A 16,081-nucleotide genomic window follows, 5' to 3' on the forward strand; every position below is an offset into this window, starting at 1 on the left:
TATGCCTTATATAGCAAAGACTTCTCAACCTTAGAGTGACAGCATGTATTCTCATAAGTGAGTACCTGCTTAGCATAAGATTCACTGTTTCTACAACATTTTCAATGCTAAGGCTACTTGCCACTGAGCATGTGGGAAATGTCACCTCTAGGAAACATGCTCACAATTCGAAAATGTATTATTTTCAGACTGTGTATGGTAGATGTTCTCTTAGGAAATACTGTAGTGGGAAACAAGTGCTTTCATTAGCATCATGATGTTACTTTTTCCAGAAATAAAAATGGCAGCCATGACATGCATAATGCCAAAGCAGAGACAAATACATAAAAAAAATTTATGCTAAGTTACTTCTCTGGGCAACCAGCTGCGGCAGGCGATCAGCCTTCATCTCAGGAAAAGCAGTGTTTGAAGCTAGGCTGGCCAGAGAGGCACAGGCAGGCTAGAAGGTATTCAACTCTACCATAAATCGTCATGATTTACCAGGTCTACTTGTCTGACTAATACATTTGTATGAGATGAGGTGCTGTTTTCTATCCATGTGATAGATGGTAGACCCATATGATACATGGCACACAACATGTACCTTTCACCAGCGAACTGGTCAGTCTGCTCATAAATCTCCCTTCCTAAGGCTGTTCCTAGTGTAAGCAAATTTGTGTTTGGCTTCGTTTTTTTTTTTAACTGCTGTGTCACAGAAACAATTTACTTCCCACCAAAATCTACAGGATTTTATCTCAGATGAGACCAATCCAAAATCCAGGATCAGAAGTATTTTCTTAGGGATTAGCGATATTTAAAAACCCCACCAACAAATGTTACGTCTCTAGAGGCTCCTTAGATCTTGGGGAAGGGGATAAAACCCCTAATGTAGGCATCTCTCTCTCATCAAGTGTTCAAGGTGAGGTGAGATGACACGAGGCTCAAGTCACTCACTCACTCAATATCACACTAACACAACAGGAACTAAGCAACTTAGAGGAAAACTTTTAACTTTCAGATCATCTTTCCTTCTCCCAGGTGTGTGCAGTTAAGATTCATAGCACAAAATCAACTCAGCTTAGCCACTGAGATGAAAACTAACACCCGCCCAGGATGAAACTATAATCTGGTTATAAACTGCAGCAGTTTCATTTCCTCCTGTGTAGCTGTCCCAGTTCCCACCAGCGGGCAATTTGGACTGCAACATTTAGCACTTTCAAAGTGTGTGAATTAACTGTTGCCTTTAGCATGGCATAAACAAAGCAGATGATGATGTAGGGAGGAAAAAGCATTCACTGAGTCTTGTTTGGGATGACCTACATAAAGTACTTCTGGATTCTCCAATGATTAGTAATAAAAGCCAGACTAATCCCATGTCAATTAAACCTTTATTCCTCCCAAGCCATAAAATTTTGTACATTTGCTATGGGTCAAATTGAGCCTTCTGTAAAACAAAGCTGTGCTAAGGACAAAGAGGATAGTGTCTGAGCAAGCCTACCTAGCAAGAGGAATTTGGCTGCAGCATGTAAAATGTAGCTAATACTCTTGCTAAATGGAAGTAAGGGCTTATCTTGACTGTAAATAATCAACACAATTAAGAACCCAATTTTCAGGCATGCGTAACTTCTTGGACAGTTCCGTATATATGAAGTACAACTTTCCTTGATCTCAGCTGCAGATGTCAGATCTTGGTAGTCCTCTGCATCTCCTTTCCCCAGGTCCCTGCCAAACCTTCTTGGCTGAGCTGTTCCTAGACCTCCCTTGCAGCACAGTGCCTTGACAGGTTGGTCTCCTTGCTTTTGTTTCCCCAGATAATTCCTAGCCCTGTTCCCTTGTGTGGCAAGAAGGTTAAAGTCAGTCCCAGCCCTGTTTCTAGTCCCATGGCCCCTATTCAAGTAGTCTGCCAACTCCCTATACCTACAGGCACCCATCTGTCCTTTCCTCCTCCTGCTCCAAACACTCTCTCTCCAGAACCTACAGCTCAATTAACTCTTTCCTTTCTGCCTTTGATCTAGCTTTCATCCCTTTTATATGTGAATCTGGATTTTCTCACCTCCACACTGCCCGGACATCAGTGAGGGCAATGGATGTCCCTTAGAACAGAGACCAAATAGGTTCCTGCTCTCGGCTCTACTATCCAGTCAGAACCTGGCATGAAGCATTCAGAAGAAACAGTCACGGAAAATGCCAATCTTTGTCCAGGTCCCCTGCCTGCAGCATGCTCAACTCTGCTGTGTCACTGGGATATATATAATCTGGTCAGATGTATTCGTGCACACTCCTAAGAAAGAGTCTCCAGAGATCTGAGCCTCCAAAAAGTCGAAAACACTACTGACGATGTGTAAACCATGATTTTTCAGCATTGTAATTTGCCTAGGTTTTCACCAGGTTGGCAAAGACATGCTCCTGGCCCAAGTGTCAGTTCCTTCTCTGAGGTATGGAGTATCTCAATGAATAGGTCATCAGAACTTGTGGTGTGGGCAAACTCCCCAAGCTTTTCCCCATATTTCACTTCAAAAAATGAGAGAAAAGAAAAAAAGAGGCATACCAGCATGACAGAAAAAATACCAGTCCACATGATCCCTCATCTAACAATAATATAAGCAGCTGAAAGTGGTATAACGGCAACTTTCAGGCAACTAACAGGATGGGCTACCAGCTCAGCATTTAATAACAATAACAGTTGTAATAATAGAAACAGCACAGCTGGGGAAGTCAGGATTTCACCTCAAAACTGCCATATACCATCTGTTATTACTAGAGAAAGACTGTGTCATGACAAAATAGTAACTTTAAATCCCAGTCCTACAAATGATGCAGTATTCTGAAATTCCGCAGGAGCAAAGGGTACTCAAAGCATCAGTCTAACTGCAAGCTCAGCACCTTGATACTGACTTGGAAGCTCCCTTTGCTTGCTCTTTTTAGACATTCAAAAATGTCTAAATTTGTTAGTAGTGTTTATACTATGTGGTACATTGCTAGAATCTCCTGCTTTTCTGGTGGATATTACAAGATGGCATGCACAGCCATTTGCTAATATCAAGAATCTCTGGTTTTGCACAACAAAGTAAATAAGTAAAAACACATTTAGTAAGCAACTATACACCTAAGCAAGTGTTTTCAGGGAGAACTAGATTTTTTACACTGTTTCTTTGTACTGTTGATTTGAAAATCTGAAAATATACATCTGCAGAGAATTTTTTCTTGTGTTTTCTGAAAGTCTTCTCTAATGGGCATCTACTGTCCTTTTCTTAAACTGAGTGAAATCAGTGATAAATTTCCCACTGATTTTGCTCTGGGCTTTGCATGCAGACACAGGCTTCACTAATAGGGGACACCCCATTCAACCTTCAGATTTAATGCTTTGTCAGAAGTACCTGGTGAGAAGCTGTCTGCAGGAAAGAAGTTTTATGAGAATGCTAAAAGGTTGAGTATGTGTCTGTGTGCTAAAATCAGGCTTACAGTATCTATCTTATAGCGTAACTCTAGAGATAGGCTGGTACACAGAAGATCCTGTTGAAATATTTTAGGCTTTACAGTAGGTCCTTTAGAATGAAACGCTGGACTTAAGCATTAAAAGCCAATAGGAAATGTTCAAATTCAAGATTATTGTGAGCTTTGCCTTTGTGGGTTTCCCTAAAATCTCCTGCATTGCATCAAAATAACAGAGAAGGAGTGAGAAGGGGGAAATAGCACGGAATAAGTAGGATGGAGTGACTAAGGACGTGCTCCAAAGGCCACTTGAGTCAATGGCTGTGTTTACAGGAGGATTTGGTTCATATTCTGAATTTCCCATCCAGAATCTGCAAAAAAGGCAAAGGGGTGATTGTAATACCAATTTGCAGAGAAGAGTCTGCTCTCTGTAATCTCATTTTAGTACATACTGAATAAAAGGGACTTACAGTACTGGTCTATGGCAAGGAGCGTGTGGCAAGCTCCTGTCCACAGCCTGTCCCTGCAACACACGGGGTCTTTCAGCTTGAATATTTCAAGGGAAGGATGAAACATGTATGTACACATAGACATACATGTAAGCATTTTTACATAGACAGAAAAAACGCTCCAGTCTTTATTTCTTTGCCTCCAATATTTGTTTCAGAGCCCTATCTGTTCTGTTCATTCCCATTTGTAACATTCTGGAACCTAATAACAGTGCCGTTTGGTGCAGCTGGAGATCAACAACTGACTAGATCAGGACTACGCAGTGTAAGATCCAAAGACTGCCTTTAGATCTCTTAAAATTCAGTCGGTGGTATTATACTTCTGTATCAAACATTAAAAAAAGAAAAGTACTAAACCTTCCACATGCGTATAGATGTATATATTTAAGCACACATGCATGTGCACACATAACATAGAGGAAAAGTGAGAGAGATTGATATAAGGTCTGATTACCTTTTAAACTAATGCCCCTTTACACCCCTCTGGCACTGTAAAGAGTCCTCAAAATGGGAAGATACGTAATTTACATTCATTTTACGGCCATCTCCGTACTGATGAGAAGTGTGAAGGGGCCTTGTAGTAACAGAACCAGCTGAACGGTACCCACTGCCACACTTCTTTTTCACGTTTTACAGATATTTGTATTAAAAATGATATTCCTTAATTACAGGTTTATTGGAACAAGACATTAAAAGTAGATTCTGATACAGCCAGCCAGTGAGTGACAGACTCACACCAAGCCACTGCTTCTTCCACAACAGGGCTCAGTGTATTTACTGCTTAAGTAATTCTTGCTGACTATAAAACCAGCAGAGCTAGTCTAACATTTTGTCCACTGGTCCACAGTGGAGAAAAGCACAGGCAGTTGAAGGAGCACCTTTTACCCATAATACAATGCCTAGCATAATAAAGCCCAATTGTGTTTTGGGGCTGCTAGTCTCAATTCAGAGAAGAAAGGAAAAATAATAGGTATTAAGATGAATCAAATAGCAATTCCTACTTTATACATACTTGACTTTGCAGAAATTATAGCCTTTTATGTAACATATATGCTTAGGAATCCTAACGGAAATGTACAGCTGCATCTTATTGGACTAAACGTCCATCTCGCCCAGCATCTTGTCTCCAGCTGTGAGCTGGCTGCCGAGAGCAGTGTAAAAGCAGGGTGACTGTACAGCGATGCTTTCTCAGAATGCTCCCCCAGTCCTGAACTTGTGGTTCAAGGACTTTCTGCACCAAAGCTTAACAGCTCCTGATTGATTTTCTTTCCATGAAGAGTCGTTTTTGAGCATATGTGTATTTTTAGCAACATTACCTCCTGCTCAAAGCTTCATTACATCGTGGGTGAAATGTCTATCTTTGTTTTGAACCTGCTACTTGCTATTTCCACTTCACGCCCCCCTAGTTCTTGTACTGGGAGGAATGACAAACAGTGGTTCCTTACAAGCTCACCTTACAAGATGCTCTGCTTCTGAAGATTATCCTGCAATAGATCACGGGAATGTACGGTGTTTTAATAGGACATCTGTGACACTGTATGTGCTACAGCAGACAGAGTGAGAGAAAGAGTGGTTTTCATGATAATCCTATTCTTTGGGCCTCATAACCTCAAAGCTGAAACTTGCTTTTTGTATTCTACAATAAAAAGGACATAGTCAAGTTTAGAGGGGAGCTTACATCAAGGGTAACTGATAAAAACCAATGTCTCCTCCTAAGTGACTACTCTTAAGCTATCTGAAGTTAGATTTTTTCTCTATCTGTTTTGATAGAAGGCTGTTAGCTTTTTGGTGTCTCTTGGCAAGTTAGGACTCATGTATTTTTGTATGTCTAGCTCATTCTTTTCAGTATCTCTTTTTTTTTTATTTATAAATGGAAGAATGAGTTACATTTCTTTTTCAGACACAAGCCATACCATATACCATATTGTGTTCTACTTGTCTTGAATAAGAAACAGGCTTGAACAGTTAGTCATTTCCAGTGTCTGTCAACTAGATACAAGTTCAATAAAATGAGCCATTTTAAACTTTCAGGACTGCCATTTTCGTCAGCAAGAACTTGCATTCACTGTGCACTGCTCCCCAGCAACTTGTCATTTGGAATAAATCTGTTTATTAAGGATGTACAGAGCTCTGGAAAATATAGCAACAAGTCTGTGACTGCATTCATGCTCTTCGAACCCACACAACATACTGTGAATTCAGTATAATTTTAACCTGCATTCTTAAAGCGTGATGAAGGTGTGTTTTGTTCTGTTGTGTTGTGGTTTTTTTTTTTTTAATGTCTCACCTTTTCTCTTCCTGTCCTACCCTCTACTCTATTTTATCTTGATGTCTCTGTCTGTCAGACTCTTAGTGGTCTTTTACCACATTCAGTTCACTTGATTGTCTAAAAGCCTCTCACTTTTGCAGAGGATTTTCCTCCTCCATGTGCTTTTGCTCTCACCGTGGGCTCGCTTTCTCTCCCTCTCCCCCCCCTCTCTCCCCTGCTTCAATCTCTCCCAGTTAATGTTTATCTCCAGTTTCTCATCATTCCCCACTCCTTTCAGAAGACAGTGGGATGGTCAAATAAGTATCTGGGAAGCCATGTCTTGGGCTAAAATATATCTATGCAATCTCTGAGTGCATAGTTAAAAAATTGGGAATGGCATCTCCTGTGGTCATTTTATCCACAGACTAAATGGAAACACTACAAGCCTCAACGATGCTATTGATTGCCAGTTACTTCTTAACTGCTAATGTGTACATGATACTGGCTTTGCTTTATTGATTTTTATATAGAGAATGTTGTATATTTAGAAATATTTTTTTTTTTCTTGAAGATAACATAAAATGTTACAGGTTCCTTTTTTTTTTCCTTTCAGCCTACGTAGCCAAAATTGTTACTTGGTCTAGAAATCTCCAGAGACCACATTATACACAAGGAGTTCAGATACATCTGTGTATAAATGTTTCAGTTAACAGTTTTTTACATTGGAATTATATATGCTAAGACATACACACACATAAGAACATCTGTACGCAAACACCCTTGATTTCAACTATTTTCAAAGGATTTGCTTTGTCTGAAAGGTTTTGATTCCAGATTTTATGCAGATACTCATAAATGCTGCTGTGTTTGGTTAGGGGCAGTGCAGAAAAAACCTGCAGTCTCACAGCCTACATGTACCTTGAAGGATTAACTCATTCTATAGTTTGCAGCACGGCAAAAAACTCATAGACCTAAATCCAGCAGTCTTGATATTTTCCTTTGTTCTTCATTATTTGTGCATTAGTATCTAATAGCCCAAATTGACATCACTGTATGCCGAACAAACACACAGCAAGAAACAAGCCCTCCCCCTGGAAACTTTTAGGTCTAAGGGTGAGATTTGTAAAATTGCCGAATGGAATGAACAGCCCAAATCCTCATTTTCAGTTTGTGATGTTACCTTTGTTAGGGATTTTTAAAAGGCAAGGTAGACAAAATAAAGCAACAAAAACCAGGGGAAAGGCAGGATTAATATGACAGTTTTACAGGTGAGGAACCGAGGCACAGAGAGATTAAATGACTTGCACAGCATCACTCCTGGAATCTGAGCACCTCAATTCTCCTGAGTCCCTCCGCACCACACTACCCGCACCACCAACTCTCCACGTCTTCACATAGCCTGTGCCTTGTATGAACTACCCTTTAAATAGTCAAGCCCTAGACATCCCACTTACATTTTCACTGTTAATGTCTGCCTCACTGGGGCAGCCAAAGAGTTCCCGTCTCAGCAAATTCCCATCATATTCCAGGAATGTCAGGTAGAGATTGCGGAAAAACTCCACGTGCTTGTTTTTCACTCGCAGCTTCTTTGGTGAGTTCCAGTGAATCACCTCAGCGGGAAAAAAAGAGAAAACACATCCTGCTGTTAGAATACAGATTTGCTTTATCTGCTCTTTTTATGTGTGTTCAGTTCACTGCCCTCTTAAAAACAAAAAAACCCCAACCCCCAAACTACAGACTTCCTTCTGTATTTTAGCAGGGAAGGCTTCACCATATCTTTCACAAGTAACTGCATACTCTACAGATGATGTGCTTTGAAACTCCTCCATAGGATTACCTGCACATTTGAGTTAGGGTGCTGCTCTAGTTTGTGATACAGCACCTCATAAATGCTGCCACAACTCTAATCACGGAGCTGATAGGTTATAGACCCTGTTGAAGAAGGTGGCAGGACGAGGGACGCAGGGATGTAGGTATTAAACATTAATCTCAGATTTCCACATGACTGTTTCAGCTAATGAAATTGATTCACTGTTGCAAGCCAGGCAAGACTCTTCTCTGGTTAGGTATTGAGAAGAAAAAGCTTGAAATTAATTCCTAGACCCATTTACACCCTTCAAAAAGGACTGAATTTAATCTGACTTCCTTTTCGCCATTGCTTCATTTAAACAAGACTGATCTCAATTGTATTACACAACACAGTGATGCAGTACAATGCTTCACCCTTTGAATTCCAATTTCTAGCAGGTATTTAGCCTCTGCTAATGGGAGACGACTCTCACAGTGGCCTAGATTTAACTCTAAAGTTGACATAAAGGGCCTGATTCTCATTTACTTCAAGGGAACTTTGTACTGCTGCCAGTGTGAATAAGAATGGGGCCCTAAGGAAAAACTAAGAGGGAGCCAAAAGTGGTGTTCAGGAATGATTTCATTTTATAGAGGCTATATTTTAGGCGTAAGAAAAAAACACCAAATGCTTTGCATTCAGTTTTATTCCTGTGACTTCTAAAGAGATTAAAAAAAAAGTCTCCCTTGGGAATATTTCCAAGCTAAGAGTTCCGGAGGTTCTCTGAATCCATTAAGTTAATTGCATGAAGGCACCGTGTCACTCACACACAGCCACAGAGCCACAACGCCAGCTGCCGAGCCGGCCGCGCGGTAAGCTTTGCTCTGAACATTGCATTTGTGGGAGGGAACGCACAGCGCTGAAGCGCAGCACGTAGAACAGAAGCAGCCCAGAGCAGATGAACGCAGTTCCCTCTGTGTCAGCAACGCAACTCCACGGGAACAGGGAGCCCTCTGAAATCACGCTGTTGCCGAATCAGAGGACCGGAGGACGAAAGAGCAGGACATAGCCTGAATACTTCCTGTGCTAACTTCAGCAAACAACATAGTCTCTCCACTGAGTATTTATACTGCCATAAAAGTTATGGCACTCTTCTACATACCTAACACCAATGAAAATACCTTCTGATAGGGAAAGCTTTATCCCTTCCAGGGATTTCACTACTGAGGCTAGTAGGATGTCAGAAAACCATACATGCAGTTACAGAAAAGCAACTGTAGGGAAAAAAAGATCATTTCAGAAATTCACTGGCAAATCACTTTTTCCAGTTATAGGAACACTTTAAATCAAGATCATGATGCATCTATGCCCTATATAAATCTGGGACATTATTTGGACAAAACTGTAGATATTGGTGTAGATATTTTTCCCAGGTAATGCTACATTCTTTGCTGGTTTTACATTTGTCCATATGTTCAGAAGTGTAGCTTAACTGTGCAATAACATCTTGCTGCAATGCATGCTGAAAATACAGAACACCACAGAAACAAAAGGAGCTTTAGGTAGGTTAGGACATAAACTTAAGATGACAGATTTCCTCCACTGAAAAATGGATCTTCAAAATCTCCTTTCTTTGAAAAGAACTTGACATATTTCATCCATTGCAGTTAACTGCAGCAAAAGGCATTAAATGCATGCAAAAAATCTCAACGATTGAATCCTACCTGAGGGAAACAGGCACACATAACAGAAGCCCAGGGCTTCTAAAGGGCTGCTTAAGAGTTTTACAGGGTAGTAGTATGCATTTTTACAAGCAGGCATAGAATGGAAACTGTCTGCTGGTAACCTGCATTTATTTAAGACTGGATCAAAGAAAGCTGAGAAGCTGGCAAGTGGGACAAAAAATACTTGCTAAGAAAAACTTGTGCATTCTCCATACTACTCCTACACTTCACATGAGTTTCCTTTTGGATGTCTTCGTGAGCATCCTATCCCCCTGCTGAGCACTCTGACCACTCACCCTCAGGACCATGAGCACAGAAATGGCTAATGGTGATAAACTCAGGAACTGTTATGGGACAGGCTCCCCGGTGCTGCAGGAATTTCCCATCAACATACACTATGTCACATCACAGCCAAGTACTGGTGTTGATGCCTCTACCCAGTTGTGTCAAAGCCAGACAACTGCTGTTGTCAGCGCAGAGGCTCTTTGCTGCTGTGCCTCAAAATCTGTTGTGTGTGTAAAAGCTGGTAAGTGTCAAGGGCCTAGCTGGTGGTTCGGATCTGATCAGATTTGAAATGTGTCAGGATGCTGCATGTGTACAGATGTCAGGGGAGCCTGGAGTGAACTGAAGAAAGCTGAATGGAGCTGATGACTATCCAGAAAAGCTGATTTTTTAATCAAGAAAGACAGCACACGCCAATGCAGCTAAAGAACATCAAGGAACTATGCAACCATCTGGATGACCTGAGGTAGAAAAAACACAAAACAGGTCTAGCGAAAAAGCAGGCTGCTTTTCAAATGTAACTTGATTAGATAAATATTATGTCATATATGAAAGCATAAAAAAGAACAGCAGGTGTCAAAAAGCAACAAGACTCTTAACCATTGACATACAACACTACATCCAAAGACCATATTCTTTCGCTGTCAGCCCCCAAATACACCTCCAGTTCTGACTGTAGCTGTCAGACTTGGTCTATTGCACCATCAGCTACAGCAGAAGTCGTACAGGCCAAGACATCCTTGCATACACACCCTGTCACGGGCTTCAGTGAGGTACATGATGAAGACAATGGGCTGCACAAGTAAGCTATGGCCATTACATTAGAAACTTTATTGTGGGCAACAGTGAATTGATTGGAGAAAAAAATAATCAGTTGGAAAGGGTCTACAGGGAAATCAGAAGAAAAAAAAAAGTCAAACTTAGAATCCACTTTATTTGCAGACTGAACAAGTGTTAACATTAAAAAAAGAAGGTGAATCCAGAAACTAAAAATCTCATTGCTACAACATCCCCTTTCCAAGACTGAATAGCACCATAATACTGTGTTTATTTATTCTTCTATATTGCCTCTTAGTTTCTAAGCTATTCCAAAGCTCTGCAGGCTTACAGAGGAAACTGCAGCTAGAACATATAGAATTCCAGTGCCATTATCTGGGTGGACACCTCAGGAACAGTGCTAGCCTTCAGGCTGTCCCACGGATCCTTCCACTCCTGATCAAGGCCTCCTGAGAACTAAGAAAAATACGGTCCTTAATCTTCATTTAGCAATTTAAGCAGTGAAAGATCAGAACTTAAAATTCCACATCTATTTAACACTTGGTTAGTCGTCATTAAGCAACTTGGCACTATCTACATTTCTGTTAATACCATCCTAGTTAATCAGCAACTGTTGCCACTCACTGATTACGCTCAGCCAGCCTCCCAGAATACTTCCATACACTTGTGACCCAGTGAAACAGGCTAACTGCGCCAATAGTTCCCATTTATTCACCAGGTTCTGACCCAAAGCACTCAAATGATGAGACAGTTGGAGCCTCATAGACCGGCAGTGGGATCTGAGATGGAAGGTAACAGAGGATGTTATATGCTGGTGGAGTGTAAGAGAGGGCTCTAAGGTCAGTTATCTGCATGGAAATACACTGAAAACAAAAATCCAAGCAAACCTCCATAGGTTACCAGCTGCATTGTCCTCTCTGGGAAGATTAAATACTTTAAAACTGATGTTCAAACCACTAAACGATAAGCTTCAACACAACATTATTTCTATAGATACCCTTATCCACTTTTCCCCTGAAGCATCTTCTCTCTCCAAAAGAAGTATTTGGCCAAATGTTTCCTTAACCACAATCTCTTACACTTTTTACCCAAAGACACATCTTGATAATTTCTCACTCTGCTTCAGCCCTTATGAAATCAGATAATACAGGATATCCTGTATACCTATGTAACTACCTTCCTGGCTGAAGGGGTAAAAAGTAAAAATAAAAAAAGCTTGAATTTAAGGCTAAAGAAGTTCAATTTTGCAAAGCACTGCACAGATATTCTTAATCAAGCCCATGAGCACTTCACAATTTAGGTAAATCAGTAAAAGTCGTATTTTGTAGACGGGGAGCTTTCCTGCTTAAAAAATAGACTCCTTGTTTAGGCAACCAGACAGTTTCCACTGAAATCAACAGGAGTTAAACATTCAGCAAATCTGCACAGGAAAGTCACCTATATATGCCACTTTAATGCCATCTCAATAGGCTTTTTTCAGGCACATATTATTGAAAAGTTTAAATATGCCCCAAGTCACACTGCAAACAAGCACCACGTGTAACTTATGCCTCGATTAGAGATGTCTGGAAACTTTATTTTTAAACTGTGTTTTATCAGAAATGAATGGTTTAATAAAAGAAACAATTTCCTCAGAAAGGATCAAATACTTCACAGAAATGTCATCAGGGAGGTTTCAGAGTGGTATTTCTGAACTACGTAAGTGGAAGAGACTCACGTTGGAGCAGCCAGCAACCCAGAGGTCCAGGCACTGCTTTTGGATGTGGGAAACAAATCCTGCCCTGCCCCATTTGGTGCCTGTGGTCCTGGGGATTACTTTACTCCCCAGTTTACTGCCTATGCCGTATGGCGGTAAGCTGACAGACTGTCCCCGCCTTGTACTTTTCAAAGTTCTCAATTTTTCCTCAAAAGGATTTGCAGCTCTCCCTTCAACTCCTGTATCAATGTTTAACGAGAGGCCTCCTGCCTCCAAAACCACCCCTAAACCCACCTCTGTAATACCACAGTGCTCCCTTTTTGGCAGAGCAGAAGCACCTTCCTGACCCCGATGCTCAATTCAAAGGAGGTGTTTTGGGTTTGTGCGGTGGGGTTTTGGTAGCAGGGGAGGGGCTGCGGGGATGGCTCCTGTGAGAAGCTGCTGGAAGCTTCCATGGCTCCAAGTTGGACCCGCCGCTGGCCAAGGCCGACCCAACCAGTGACGGTGGCAGCGCCTCTGGGAGAACAGATTTAAGAAGGGAAACTGCAGGGAGTCGGGGGATTGGAATGTGAGAGGAACCCCTCTGCAGAGAGCAAGGTCAGTGAAGAAGGAGGGAAGGAGGAGTGCTGGAGGAGGTGCCTGTGGGAAGGACCCACATTAGAGAAGTTGGTGAAGGGCCGTCTCCCGCGAGAGGGACGGACCCCACGGTGGAGCAGGGGCCGAGTGAGGAGTCCTCCTCCCCCTGAGGAGGACGGAGCGGCAGAGACGAGGTGGGATGAGCGGATCCCATTCCCCATTCCCCTGCGCCGCTGGCGGGAGGAGGTGGAGAGAACCGGAAGTGGGGCTGAGGCGGGAAGGAGGGAGGGCTGGGGGGAAGCTGTTCTCAGGTTGGGTTTTACTTCTCATTATCCTTGTTTTGATTTAATTTGCAGTAAATTAAATTGATTTTGCTTCTTCCCCAAGTTGAGCCTCTCTTTTGCCTGTGACCATAAGTGGGGAGTGATCCCCCCTGTCCTTGTCTCAGCCCACGAGCTGCCTTTATATTTTCTCCTCATCCCACCAGGGAGGGGGAGGAGTGAGCGAGCGGCTGCATGGTGCTTTGTTACCGGCTGGGCTGAAACCACGACAGGAGGGCTATGTTTAGCCCTCTTGAGCCCTTACTCCTCTCAGTGTAGCTCTTTCTTGGTTGGCATTAAAAGGTGCAAGGCAGCAGAATGCCAGAACTGCTGCAGATCAGTGCTGAAGTGCTTGGACGGCACGGGGTGACTCAGGGACTGCGACAGAAAGAGGTGCAATAGGTCGTGTTCGAGGCAGATCTGAAATGATGTATTTGGGTTATGGACAAGAAGCTGTTCAAACTTTTGTAAGCAATCTCACAAAGCCATCCTGGTGTGGAGGACATTCCCAGGGAGGACACAGTGAATCACATAACACAATTTCAGAATGGGGAATTTATGAGGTTAATTATTTATCTACCTGCTAATTTAGTATCAGCTGTGTTCAAAACCAGTTTGAAAAGTCATCAACAGGTTTTAAAGCATTTGCTATTTTTTGGGGGGGTGGGTAAATTCTAATAATTTGATACATTCCCATTGAAGAGTCCAGCATCTGATTTTTGTGATTGTAAATCACCAGATTCTCTGTGTGTAAATAGCAGCTGTATCCTTGACAACCAGGCTTCTCTTCATGACTGACTCGTTCAATGAGGTCATGATTCATTGTCAGAGGCATCACAATTCATTACCTTCTTTCATAGGATTTTTCTTGCCATTTGGTTTGTGCCAAATCATAGTAATTGAGATTTCCTTACAGATAGGAAGAAACTATTAACCAAAAAGGAAAGCAAACACAGGGCCTAACCCAGCAAAAGTAATGTGTAAATGAACCTCAGCTCCAGGCAGATCCCCACAGGCTGCGAAGCCCAGTAAGCCATGGTCCTACAGCACATGCTTGCCCATCGACAGTGTGGGCTACCAGGGACCATGTGAGGAGCTGAGATAAGCAAGATAGACAGTGGATGCCTAAACAGAATGACTATTAGCACTTCCCCATCTTCTGGCCAGTCTTCAATAACAACTCCTGAGCGTTTCTCCAAGGTGTAACAAATGCCATGTAAAAATAAACACCTCTGGCCTTTAGAGACTACAGTTGGCTCACTTGGCAAAAAGAATTAAAGGGCACCTGCTTCCTCTTAGCCCACTCTTTGTTTTCTATTAGAACTGTTTATTTCAAGACATTCTTGACTGATGCATCCTTAATACAGGTACCTTCGGGGTGGGGAAAGAAAGCTATCTGCAAGTGTAATTGTTTATGTAAATTCTGCTTCCATACACCACAGACAGCAGAACAAAGCCCACAGACTTCAGTCTAGTTGTGTACAGTGTGGCCTCTAGCACTATATAGTAAGACACAGGAGGTAAGTAAGCATTTAGATGAATAAAAATAATAAAGTAGTCTTATTCTGATGTTACTTTAGATGGATATAAAACTAGTGGTCACTAACAATGCAGAACTTGGTTATAAATATTTCTATTCTTCTTAGGCCTTTTCTGAAAGATCTCCATATGCAAGTCCTTCCAAATTTGTACATGCTGCTCAGCTGCAGCAAGGAAGTAGAGTTCAGCAGTAGTCAAACATCTGACCTTCTCTAACATAAGACAGCAGACACACACACAAAAAGAAATTCAATAAAACGGATAGGGATGGAACTTAATGAGGACCATAAAGAGAAAAAAGTGATTAGAATCCTCTTCAGGCAGTATGAAATATTCAAGTGCTCCACAGGCCTGCAAAAAGTATGCTGGTCATCCTATGTTTGCACGAATGTGAACAAAGCAGCAAAGAAGTGTGCATATATATATGTATACACACACGCACTTGAACAGCAGCCAGGCCTGTGGGTCTAAGTTTATTTGACACAATGTTGTGTGCAAGAGATGACAGATCTTCAAGTCCCAGGGACTTTGAGGCCAGGTGGAATTAAATCAGTGCCTTTTCAGTCTGACATGAGGAATGCAGTCTGATTTGACTGAGGAATACTTGACTGGGCCAGCTTTACCTTGGAATTTAAATCTGTCCCTGCATTTCCTTCTTTCCTACGCTATCCTTCTTAATCCTCCAGTACAAACTTCACAATCTGTCTTTCTCTCCCTCTTACCCTGGAGGTTTCTTTTACCTTGTTTCTTATTTCAGTCTTACCATGAAATACAGGATGTGCCAAATATGTTGTGTCATACCATTTATATTAGATGCCATGGAACTGACTAACTTTGGTGATTTTAAGAATATATTTTCTAACTTGGGCTAAAGACATTTGTTGCTTTTTTGAGGACCACATACCAAACCAGTCGGTTTCTTTTCAGAACTAGAATTTTGCTAATTTTCATAATGCAAATTCACAACTTTAATTGGTTTATGCTTTTTTTTTTTTAAATTGTGTGAAGAATTTTAACAATGCTGCCTAAGGGCCAGTTCTTTAACTGCTGAATATGGGAAGAGCTTTATTGAAACCAGGGGGCTTATGTGCACTAGATAAGGCTCTGGCCTCTCTTCCACAGCAAAGAATCTCAGCCTCAATTCAGTATTTAGGGGATAATTTTAGCAGTGTGAATAAATCCAGTTCAGCTGAAGAAATTGCTTATGTGTCTG

The 16,081-nt window shown here is 41.6% G+C and overlaps 1 protein-coding gene across 4 annotated transcripts in view; it reads right to left on the minus strand.

Moving 5' to 3' along the window:
- Nucleotides 1–16,081, minus strand: part of LARGE1 (LARGE xylosyl- and glucuronyltransferase 1) — a 300,311-nt gene that overhangs the window by 35,634 nt on the left and 248,596 nt on the right. For all 4 annotated transcript variants that reach the window (XR_008235525.1, XR_008235524.1, XM_052789429.1 and 1 more), the window contains exon 10: nucleotides 7,623–7,778. Coding sequence is in view for 2 of the 4 variants with exons in the window: in XM_052789429.1 (XP_052645389.1) it covers nucleotides 7,623–7,778 (156 nt within the window). In the remaining 2 variants the exon portion in view is untranslated. The remainder of the gene's footprint in view (nucleotides 1–7,622; nucleotides 7,779–16,081) is intronic.

The sequence above is a fragment of the Harpia harpyja genome, chromosome 6, assembly GCF_026419915.1.
Source record: "Harpia harpyja isolate bHarHar1 chromosome 6, bHarHar1 primary haplotype, whole genome shotgun sequence".
NCBI lineage: Eukaryota > Metazoa > Chordata > Aves > Accipitriformes > Accipitridae > Harpia > Harpia harpyja.